Source organism: Pocillopora damicornis, chromosome 4 (genome assembly GCF_964200805.1).
Source record: "Pocillopora damicornis chromosome 4, jaPocDami1.2, whole genome shotgun sequence".
Classification (NCBI taxonomy): Eukaryota; Metazoa; Cnidaria; class Anthozoa; order Scleractinia; family Pocilloporidae; genus Pocillopora; species Pocillopora damicornis.
Window position 1 is genome coordinate 24,269,361 of NC_142673.1, and position 12,394 is coordinate 24,281,754.

The following is a 12,394-nucleotide window of genomic DNA, read 5'->3' on the forward strand; positions in this document are numbered from 1 at the left end:
TATCGTTTTAGATTGCCTCAAATTAATATAACGAAGATCAATAAACACAATCAACATACGCTATGAAATTGACAACAATATGACGAAACTGCAGCCGATGATTAAAGCCGAATTTTTGAACTTTTTGAGCTAAAAGGATGATAACAAAGATGTTGAGCGCGTTGATTTGGATATAGGGTTATTTAGATCTTTTGTGTCACGCATGAGATGTTCCAATGTGTGCATCCCAGGTAAGATGTTGAATAACAATTTGTAGCTAGAAAAGTATCATGAGATCCAGAGACTGCAAAAATATCCAACTGAAAGAACGTTTGCGAGAGAAAAATTGGTATAATGCAGCATAACGGGCATAAGTATGTTGATAGAGTGTGTAGGCAGCCCGCAGTTGTTCTGTATCAATCCTTTGGTTTTCCACCCTCGAGGATGTTCATCATTCTTTTGGTGGTAACCGGTCAAGTCGCCCGAGAGTCATCTCGCCCGAAGTCATGTCGCCCGAAACCTGAGTTGTGTTGCCCGAAATTTTAGTTATGTCGCCCGATACAAAAAAGTCAAGTCATTCGAAGAAACAAATGCTAAAAAGATCAGAATGTCAGACTGTAAATAGGCAATAACGTCGAGAAATTTTTATCACTAAAGCGCTCTTTGTTTCCGACAACACCATGAAGATTCTTCAAGTGTTGTTCGTTCCTAACAACAAAGGGAAACGTTGTTCGTTTCCCACAACAAAATGCAGCGTTGTTTGTTTTGTAAGTAATTGTTTCTTACTCACGGACGTTTCGTAAGCTTGAGAAACTCTTTCTTGGTTTCTAACAATGCCATGAAGACTTTGAGCTGTAGGGCTGTAGGGCTTGTTGGCGTGGTTTAACTTCATCATCACACTCAATGCAAGGATAAATGCTCATTTTGACCAGTTCGTATTCGTATTGTAGCTAGCTTTACCCTCTTCATATATACTTTGATCGGATCAAAACATACATGCGACCGCCAGAGGAAACAGAGCACAACTACATAATTTATGCCTATTCTGATCCTAAGGGAAATGATGCTATCAGACTACTACTGTGAAAAAAATGACAAGCATAATCAATAGAATGTTATCTTAAAAATATCACACTTGTCTTACGCAAGGCAACAAGTTAATTTTAATGTTACGAAGTTCACAAAAAACACAACATAACTTTATTTGTATGTTACTCGCTTTACCTTTTACCGACTTGTCGAACACGACAATCGACATTCGTTTACCAGGTGTTTTCATCTGTTTTTGTTAAGAAAGTCAAAAATAGACACAACAGAACTTTACTTGTATGTTACGCTGCATCCGTGCATTTGTTGTTATAGAAACGAACAACGCTTCCCTCTGTTGTTAGAAACGATCAACACTTTTAGAGTCGTTCCTAAATATATTTCTATTCCGAGCATTTTCAGTGCATTTTGGAAAATTTAAGAGATCGGAAGAAGTGGTCTGGAATTCTGCAGTTGCCCTAAGCCATTTAAGCTTCTAAAAGTGGAAATTGTGCTGATTTAACTTCTTAAATCCTGCTCGTTTCCGTTTTAAACATTTATTTTGCTGCATCTTTAACTATTTCTTTTTTGCATTAGCTATCCCAGATGGAATTTTTCCTCGACTTCATCATAAGAAATCTGATTTGCCCGCGATCATTTTGAACAAAGGCCTGTCTGCTGATGGGAAATATCGGCTCTCGCGAGAGAGGAAATGAAACCGTCTTGGTGGTTTTTGTTTAGTTATTAGCATTCAACCGCCACAACCATGGAATAAAATAAATTACCGACCCCAAACTTTTAAGTTACAAACAATTCAAAGGGACAAATTTGCATTGTTTTCGTGTTAATTGTCTTACGGATGAGAGCGCCTTTTCAACCAGTTGTGCGCATGCTAATAGATTATGACGAATCGCCGTGAACAGCCAATATAAACGTAAACAACTAAGGGGCTCTTTGTTTTTCGATTGATTTTAGAAAAGCCTCTTGGAGCTTTTTCTCTGCCTTATTTTTGATTTGCTAAGGCATAGGACTCGTGACTGTCTTGCGGCTAAGGTTACTTAAAAATATTTCTTATTATTGTGGGTTACTCGAAAGATTCAACTCATCTTTGCTCACCGGATTTATCTGAAGGAGCCATCGATTGCGAGTAGTGAATAGGTAAGTTATGTTGTAAAATGTAGTAAATTCTGGGTATTCTATCTCCGTCGTGGATCCGACGTCCTCTATTTTCCAATTTAGAGGCTAAAAAGGTCTTCTATATTGGATGGACAGGGCCTTTGCTGAACAAACTACTTAAGCATATAGATCTAATATTGTTTTTTTAATTACTATGGACTAAATGGTAGTTTGAGAAAGCACCCGGTAACGTGTGTCAGTATAGGAATTAGCAAACAATAACGTGTCTGAAAAATAATATCTCGTGTTGTCTTCAACCTGTGGTTCGATATTTTACAGACAGGTCCCTTAACACTCTTGTTGCTGTTTGCCTGTACTGATGAAGCATAATTCTTGCTGTCTATTTTCTCCGTCATGATTTTCGTCAATAACTGTTTTCGTTCGTTTGGGATTCATTTTGTTGCTTCCCTCGACTATGCAATATTTATTCGTCTAATATCATGACCGCATAACACGCACTTAGGTTCTTTATATTATGAATGTATGATTCATGTATTTATTTGTCATCAAATGTTTCCGTAACCACACATTTTAAACATTCTTGAAAAGATGACTAGTACTCCTCAGTGTTTGAAACTTTAGGATAGCGAATGATGTGGGACAGCTGTATTCAGCTTGAGAGAATTAATAAAAAGTCTGTGACTCCGGTGAGGGTCTGTACCTTGAGCTTCTCGATCTTGATGTCGAAGTTGTGCAATCTAAGCCACAGCGAACTTGTTAAGGCCCGACCGTTAATTAAGTCCATGTGTGGAGGACAAATTTGATATTAATCTGAATTTTTACCATCTTTTATTATGTAAATTTGAGCAGGTATATTCCTATTTATATCCTCAAAAATTCATGTTGAATTATTGAAATTACCAAGATCATAAGAAATCCAGCTATAGAAACAGAAAGATTCTTAAAGGAAAAGGTCTTCATATGGGTTTTGCTTCATTTGAAGAAGAGTACTTTGCTACGTAGGCTTTAAGGGACAATAGATGTACTGTAATAAAGGAAAGTTTGCAAGGGAAACGATTGTATCTTGCTAAATAGAGTAACACGGGTAACAAAAGCATCTTACCGCAAACGCTTTCAAAAACAAAATTGTCATGTTAAACAAAGGGAAAGGTTTCTGTCGCGTCGTTTGATATCAGTTTTTTCGCGACATCACGTGCAATTGAGGGTGATGTCAAATGGCAAAATGACTTTGAGTAAGACAAGTTTACCCCATCCTTGTCGACCTTATATGAAAGATTACTCTATTGTCTAAACGTGATCTTCTGAATCGAAATTTCACAATAAAATCTTGGAACAGTTAAATGCACAATGCCTTTAAATTTAAAGAAACTTGTACTACCTGTAGTACAATGAACCCTATCTCCACCTAGAAAACTGACCGTATAAAATGACATTTTAACTATGTAAAAGGCAATTTTACATGGTTGATTGCAAACGCTTGCCTGATTAATTTTTGCTTCTTTTGTATTCGCTTTTGTTTTTCTTTATACCCTCAGATCTCTATGTTTATTTTCGTTGTGTAAAAATTCAGTTAAAGAGACAGGAGTTTCATTATTCATAAGTGAAAGAAACTTACCTGCCTATCATTTATAACATGCTTGCAAATTGTATTGTACAATAAAAGGCCTAATCCTGTATGAGCTCAATTTTTTGCAAAGTTCAGTACACAAGTACAGAAGCAGCAATTTCAAAGTGAGATAAACGAAAACAGGAAAAAGAACAAAAAATCATTTCATAGTTTTATCGTTAGTCAGGAGGCTGGTTAAAAGTGTGACAAAACAAGCGGCGCCAAATACGCTCTTGGGTTTTGGAAATCGAATTTCATCTTGAACGTCATCTTGTTCACTTTTTAATTCCTTTCGTTATAAAAAATGATCCAACTTCTTGGAAAAATACCTTGACATACGATGTACATCACCTTCTTCCAGACATGCAGCCTATATGCAAAGTTCGGCAGAGGTAATTGAAAGACATGTACCTACTTTGCTGATTGAAGAGAGAGATTCTTTTTTGGAGATGTTTTACATTTCAAATATTGAAAGTAAAATAAATTGGTCACAAAGAAAATTTGTCACTTTTAAAAATGCATCGGCGTTCACATTTCAGTTTTCATCCTTTTCAGAAACATCAGAAGGTTTTGCTTCTGAACCGAATTAGTCTTCATTTGTTTTGATTGTGAAAACGTTGTATCCTATTAAAGGACCAACTGGGAAAAGATTTCCACTCAAATTCTATGCGATGTAGTCTGTATTAGTAAGAAAAACCTCCGAGAAGTAACTTGATTATGTTGTTCAGGTTATTTTTCTGATTAGAAGAGAACCTGTCTGAGACTCTTGTAAAACTCTACCTACTGGTTGTATTTCTTTAGGGGACGTAAATTTTGAAACAGAAAAAACGTGTCATTCTGCTTGTTTAGGAGCAACTGTGCCTTGTGGATTTTTGCTTTCGAGTAATTTCTAAATTCGTGTTTCCGCTAATTTTTCTTCTTCCAGCACTGAGATTGGTTCATATTTATTTAAAGGAGAGAAACTGATGACTAAATTCCAAGAAAGAGAGAAATTATAGGTCACTCTGCTCATTTGCGACAAAATTACGATTTACTTCTGTGGTGAGCTCCGACCAGAAAGTAAAAGCTGCCACTTTTTATTGCTCGCTAGTTACGTGTGAAATTATGCTCCGCAAGGATGTGTAATGCAATAATTTGGAATTACCTAAATAAATAAACAGGATAGTAGTTATAAGAGCAGTAATATGCAGTTGGAAGATAGCTAGTTGTCAAGTGCTTTCTTTAAGAGTCGAGACAGCTCAAACATAATTTCTTATCCAATGACAAGGAACTGTTACGGAGCTGATGTAGCGCAAAATTATACGGTGTTCATGATGTTCTTCATACTAATATCCATATTATTCCCTGGAAGCACTTGTAGTACGTTGCCGGTACAATAGTATCTGAAAGTCTCTAATATGTTTTCATTACCGTTTGGAAACTGGGGGGATGGAGTGGGTGGGGAGGTAAGTGTACAAACCCATCCCACCTCTGAAGAAATTTTCTTTATTTACTATGCCTCACAATTAATGGGCAAAGAGCCAGTACTGCTTCACTCCTCAAAAACAGTTAAGATTTTCGATAATCGCTGACCCATTCAAAACTTTTATACGGTGAAAATGGATAACCTAATCATGTCTGTTTAGATTTTAACATGCTTTAGTTTTGTGGTTACACTCAGAGTGTTTGAATTCTAAGTCAAGGAACTGAGCCCCAACATGTTCCACATAACTGGTCTAGTTATGCAACTTCTTTTAGAACATGCTGAGGCTCAGCATATTTCGGCTTATTTCCTGCGACATACTGAAGAAATTACAAATTGAAGGAAACCAATGTGGACTTAAAGCCCGGAAAGATGAAAATACATTATGAAAATGCAGCAATTAGGGATGACTAATAAAGGATAACAAAGGTCTAAAATCAATTGCGAACGAAGAACTTGAGAAAAATCTAGACTAAACATTTCAGTATCTACGTAACTTGATTTAGCATCATCATAATGCTCACAGTGTGGAAAAAATTTGCTATTGCAATACAATTCGCATCTTATACGTGGTGCAAAGACAAAAAAGAATTTTTCGCGGTCAGTTTCAGTCTTGTCATTGCTCTGAATCTATTTTTTCTGTGGACCGTTCTTTTCAAGCGGTTGACGACATCTTCAGCAAAAGCGACATCAACAAAATTGGGAACGTGTTCGAGAACAAAAGGATCATGAACCCGATCCATGACAGCTGTTGACCTTATGCGTGAGTTTGCAAATTTCTGAGTTGAGTCCTTCTGAAAAACAACATGAGATCTACGTCTTATGGGAAATTTTCTTTAGCGGGAAGCCAAAAGGGCGAGTTTTTCACACGTAGCACCACATCTCCCATCTGTGGGAAGAAGGAGTTTGACGCAAATGAAAGCGGTGAACACATCGAGCTATTCGATATTTCTTAGAGAAATAAACTATGCTCACGATTTGATCAAACTTTTTCTTCTTCTTTTAATTGAATAAAGAACCTACTTTGTTTTTTTTTTTTTTTTCAATTTAAACGTACCTTTCTCTCACAGGGAGTAAGTTAGGTTTAAAGATCTCAATAATTAACGGTGTCGCGCGGTAACTTATTACAACAAGTTCACCTCGCACTGAAATGTCTTCCTCGCTGAATTTTTTGTTTTCAAACAGATTCATTTTTGAAAGTTAGGCTTGCTTCAGTGCATGATTAGAATAAACAGTCCATAATCCTTTGCGAGCCTAGGCAGGTCACCTCAAAGCAGTTTGATTGCCGTAAAGTGATCAACCGAGATTTGAAAATTTAAAATCATTCAGCAGTGCTGTTGTGGGCTTCGACGACGCCCGAAGTATCTATGTAGCTTGTTTCGTTCTCGCACAAAGACAAGTTTCCTCGCATAGTCACCGAAGTGCGACTTTAATTTATTTATTAAAATTCAAGGTGAATCGAGTGAATCGAGTGAATTAGGGGCTGTCCTGGTGTACCGGTACACGGGGGAATACCTATTGTTTTCATATCCATACATGGAGTTGTGACGCAGTTCGTTAATGTTTGGTTCCTTTGTGTACCGGTACGCGAGGACACAACCGTGAATTGTTTTGATCTATTTGCATCACTGACGAAACGAACGCAGCCTGCAGTTGTTCTGTTGTTGGTTTCAGGAGAAAACTGGTGACTGCAGGTAGGGCCGCATGATTGGGATGTGTTTGAGGCAGATAATAAATCGAACAGATAGCGAAAGTAAAACTCCATAGTTATCTTGATTTTCCAAAGTTAATTAAAGAAACTGTTTAGTTTGCCGGCTTCTTAACAGCGGTGGTCTGTAGCGGAATGAATCAAATCAATTTTTTTAAAGACTAGATTAGAAATAAAGCAAAACTTTTCATTTTTACATTCACAGCATCTTAGTGCAAGATGTCTTCGTCCCAAACAGTTGGTCTGCCATCCTCGAAAATGTTAATCGTTTGGATGACGCTTCTTGGATGCTTTACTGTGAAAGGTAATATATTTCATGTGATCAGTGAAGAGCAACACCTAAGCTTATGTCCCTCTGTTCATTACTGTTAATATTTGTAAAGAAAATAGACTTCGCGTGCAAATTTACGAGCCGGCTAAACACATACTTAAATGCTACATCTGCTTCATAAACAGACGTTTCAGGAGAATATCCAAATTATTTATGTTTCATCGTTAAATTGCACTTTTGTGGGGCACTGAGAAGTCTAGACGCAGATGAGATTTAAGGAGTCGAATGTTCTCGGCAGTATCTGACGAACTTATTATTTCCGTCCTTCATTATCTACTATTCAGGATAAGTAGATCATAACCAAGCAGTGGTTAGTTGCCGCAGACAGCAGGCATTACGTGCGATAGTTTCTGTTTTCTTTTTTTTTTTCTGCCAAAAAGGAACAATTTGAGGTTAACCAGTTTACCACCGATAGCAAATTTGCAGGAATTACTGAACCATTAGTTTTGAAACTTTGATGACCACCTTTGTGTGAGTTTTTTTGCATTCTACAATGTAAAAGTGAGATAAGGTATGGTTTAAATAGAATGAGGGCCTTAAGCTTTGCGAAGAACTTGCGTGCAAAGCTTAATTATCTTTTCTGCAATTTGCATGTTCAACGAGACGTTTTTGTACATTGTGCAGCTCGGAGAAGTTTGACGTCAATAACAAAAACACGCCGAGCTTTGTTTGTAAAAACAATAATGAACACGTATTACATAAAAGAACACTCTACTTTAGCCAAAGCATCCTTTTTTTGGGGATCACGGGATAACTGACAAAGCCAGTTAGGCCTGAGATACAAGAACGAAGTTTAAGAAATACCATCACTTAAAGTTTAGTTCGCGATTTTAATTTTTGCCGGCGAGCCAGCATGTTCTGCAATTGGTGATTGTGTCTGCAATAACAATTCCATCAGTATTTTTAGGTCTTCAGAGAGAAAAATGAGTGAGCTGCGGCCGGATTCGTGACCGAGCAAAGTTCGTTTTAGCATCTTAGGTTCTAAAAAGTGGAAGCAGACACTGGAGTTGAATCGCCAACCAATATCTGATATAATATAAATAACTTTTTCTTGTCTTTGACACGGTATCGGTGGTTTTTTGTTATTTTTCCTGTTTACAAATAAACGATACTCAGCGCTTACATAACCACAGAAAATAATAAAAGAAGAAATTTCAAACGACTTAAGTATGGCACTTTTATCAGCTCATTAGGACTCTTCTTGGAATAGCCATGTCTTATTCAAGCTAGAAATCGTGCCCTTGCAGTTTTTGCAATTTTCACGAAAGAATATCAACGTAAGGATACTTTGGGACAATAATAAGAAAATTATTTTTACATTGAAAGGGTGCTATGGAATTATGTTTGTCTCATAACTCACAAAAACCCCTAGGCTACGATTTCGTTATTAGCATTTCGGTCCTCTTCTGATCCTTTCTAGTTTCTTCAACAGTGTTTTGCAGTCTTTCCTACCATTCATAAAATACTTGTTATGCTTGAAGTTGCTATATTCTTTCAATTCCATTCTAATGAAAGGATATACTTTTTTCAAAGGAGCATAAAAAGGATTCATGAGCTGGAATGAATATCGATGAAAAAATCCTAATTATAATGACAATAAAACAAAACAACAACTTTGGTCTTGCAAACAGCTCTTTTGTTAGACAAGATTGCTCAACCTAAAAATATTTTAAGCTTTAATGACATCTCTCGCAGTATAGAAGACTACATTATTAAATAGTATCATTTTCCTGGCTCAAATTCCTGAAATTGCAAAGTTTGATTCAAATCAATTGTTTATTCTTGAGGTCCGTCGTTTCTAATGCTTACGCAATGTCGCCACTGAGCCAGGAGCAGCTCTAAGTAGCAATTAAAGAAGTTGTTGAACCATATCTTTTTCCAATTATGTCCAGACCGTTTTTTTCTCCCATCAGCCTTTCCTTCGCCGAAACTTCTCTGTTTTCTGAGTTTATGTGACAAGCTAAGCCTTTCTAATGTTCTAAGCTTCGTCATGATCGTTCCACCTAAATGGAGCACCGGAATTTCTTTCTTTATTGAACTACTAAGCGAATCGAGTTAATTAAGAAAAATTTTCATATAGCCAAACAAATCTTTATCATGCAAATTCAAAAAGGCGGTATTGTATTTTTTGTTTTTGAGGCGAGCGTGGCCTAGTGGTTAGGGCGCTGCACTTGTAAGCCGGAGGTCCCGGGTTCAAGTCCTCCTCCCTGCCACTGGATGGATTTGTCTTCGGTGGCCCCGAATTCAACTCCTGCACGCTTTGTAAATAGCCAACTGGTCTGCCTCCTACCAGTTGGGGTTTTTAACAAGTTTCTGTTCATTTACGATATTTGTTTCCTTATTTACAGTGTCCCCAATTAGCACAGCAGTGCTAAAAAAATACACAGACACTTAAATAAAGTTATTATTATTATTATTATTATTTGTTCTCTTTCCACACAAGCTAATGATATGATAGCTAAGTGCGCTGAATATTTTCACAATTTGAGGATCGTTTTGAATCAAATGTTCTGTCTTCTTGTTCATCCGCCCCATTATATTTCTATGTTTTTAGCCTCCTTAACCAAATTCACTTTTACGCTCCTCAAAGTTGAGAAAGATAATAATTTATTTTCCTCTGAATGTTTTCATCTCCATGCGAATGAACTGAAAAACACCTCTCATTTTTTTTTTAACCTGGGTTATGTACGATTTTCGCAGTTTCCTAACATTTCAACGTTTTCAGAAAAAGGGCTCTGATATACATATTTGTTACACGTAAGAGTTTTTAAAGTGTTCCTTGAGACATTTGTTGCTTATTTTGTCTATATTTCTGCGAGTCATCCATCGACCTTAAGGCGGCTATCAGATGCTGAGTCATAATGACTAAGTCAAGCAGTTTTCAGGGCCAAGGTTACCACCGCTGATTAGTATTAAATTCCCGACCATGGATTGTGTACTCAGCGGCACCGGTTTTAACATTTTCGTTTGATACTGCTAATGGATGGCTAGTCGCGCTATTTCAAGCGGCAACTAGAACGTTGAGGATAATTGTTTTTAATGATTTAAGCTGCTGAAGCGGTCACATTAATAATCTGGAACCGGCTTTGATACAACCGTAGCGAGATAGGAGTCTACTCGCTCTGAGTCGTTTCGAATATTTGCTCAATTTTTCCACTGAGAGGATCATTGATTTAAAAAGTTCAGAAATGATATATTTTGGACTCGTCTCGTCGTGCTCTAGACTATGGAATGAGCGACATCGTGTCGCTATGGATACACCGGTTATGAATCATTCATAAACAATTCATCAGCGGGATCGACACATTTTTAATGTTATAAATAACTTTACTTTATCAAAAACTGCTGATGGCATAACTTACAATTCAGAATCTATTCGTTTACCAGCAAATTCGTGCGACAGTTTCCCTCTGTAAGGTCATGAGCTGTCACGACCCTCAATGAAAACTGACGAAAACGAAGTTTCAAGAAAGTGAGAGAAGAGCCCTAAACGCCTCGTTTTTTGGTGCATTTGCATATGAAAGCAAACCCTTAAATGAGAAGGCCTTCTGACATACTAGGCCCCTTCTTTTTCCGGCCTATGCCAGAAATTGCTTCACAAAAGGCAGGAGCAACATTGTAGGTTCCGTATCTTAAAAACGTGCCAACGTCCCCAAATTTATCTGTGCTAATTCAGATCAACTTTCTCGATCTTAAATTATTCTTGTTCAACTTTGTTCTTTTTATACCACCATATATTATTCAATATTATAAAAGGAAAATAAAGCGCTTTATACTGTAACAACAATTTTTCTTCACGGTGCTTACATCTTGAAAATTTTGCTAGTTGCAACCTGTGACAAGGAAACCAGCAAGGAAAAAAAGGAAAACATATTCCATACAGGATGCTCATTGGACGCTCCAATGCATGTTGTAGAGTTTTTCCCAAAATTTTCAGTGTGTTATTTGCAATTCGAGAAAACATTCTTTACTCTAATTTGGAAAATTCCTTTTTTGGAATGTTTTACCTTCGACCCCGCAAGCGTTTTGTATGTGTTCCAACCTGACCAAACTCTTTCTATTATTAGCTGAATCTTTACAATGCATCGTATACAAGGAAACTTTTGTAACTACTATACATCTTCCATTTGATCTGTAATCATGTTTTACCGAAAGAAACGAGGAGCATTCATGAAAAAAATTTATAACTAAAACACGTACAGAATCTCTAAAGCAAACATTTATCATAGTTGGAAAAAAACCTCTCAGGTTTTTTCGAAGCGAAACCTGTAAGAGATGCTCGTTCCGCTAAAGATGGGAGTCACAAAGTGTTCTAATGTGCCAAAAAACCTCTCAGGTTTTTTCAGAGCTAAACCTGTGAGAGATACACGTTCCGCTAAAGATAGAAGTCAAAGGTGTTCTCGTAGATACGAGGCACAAAGTTGTTGTATTTGAAGCGATATATTGATTATAAAGCATTTCAGCTGAAGGGTTGTGATACCAGGAACTCCTGGTGATACATATTTTCGATTGCTTTTACTTGTTTTTCAATTTGATGTCAACATGTAACAAATGAATTTTCGTTTTGCCATATTTAGGTTCTGAGCTCGAAGCCGCTGGTAGAAGCGCTTCTCCGCTCATCTTCTATGCTAACCGAGACAGCATCAGGTACATAAGCACCAGGAACGTTTCAGTGCAAGGAGTTCTGCTATCGGGTCTGCAGGAGGTCAGATCTTTGGCCTTACATGTAAGGCATGGTTGGATTTTCTGGAGTGAATATGGCAGCACCACAACAATTAACAGAATGCATCTCTCTACCAGTGCCACCAAAGAAATCATATTAAATGGTTTAGGCGAGGTGCATGACATTGCAGTAGAGTGGGAGTCTTCACTTATCTACTGGACAGATTATTTGCATGAAACAATTGAAGTTGCTCGCATTGATGGGTCTCACAGAAAGACTCTCTTTTGGGAAAATGTGGCAAATCCACGGGCAATTGTAGTGGATTCTCGGAATGGGTAAGTTTAATTAACAAATGGTTTATTTCGCGAGTGTAGTTACAAGTACCTGTGCCCTTATATACATTGAAATTTTACATTGAGTTTCAATGCTGTATATGTTTACTGAACAGAACAAATTATTACCGTTAAAATCACAAAACTGGA

At 37.2% G+C, this 12,394-nt stretch overlaps 1 protein-coding gene across 2 annotated transcripts in view; it reads left to right on the forward strand.

The window, feature by feature from the left end:
- Positions 1-1,907: 1,907 nt before the first annotated feature.
- The window catches only part of LOC113683439 (uncharacterized), a 48,250-nt gene continuing 37,763 nt past the window's right edge, over positions 1,908-12,394 (forward strand). Inside the window, exons 1-3 of one of the 2 annotated variants that reach the window (XM_089205679.1) lie at positions 1,908-2,163; positions 7,124-7,222; positions 11,827-12,247. In XM_089205679.1, coding sequence (XP_089061805.1) covers positions 7,138-7,222; positions 11,827-12,247 — 506 coding nt within the window. In that variant the 5' untranslated portion in view covers positions 1,908-2,163; positions 7,124-7,137. Of the gene's footprint in view, positions 2,164-6,818; positions 6,905-7,123; positions 7,223-11,826; positions 12,248-12,394 lie in introns of those variants that run through there. The other variant, XM_089205678.1, reaches the window with a different exon arrangement.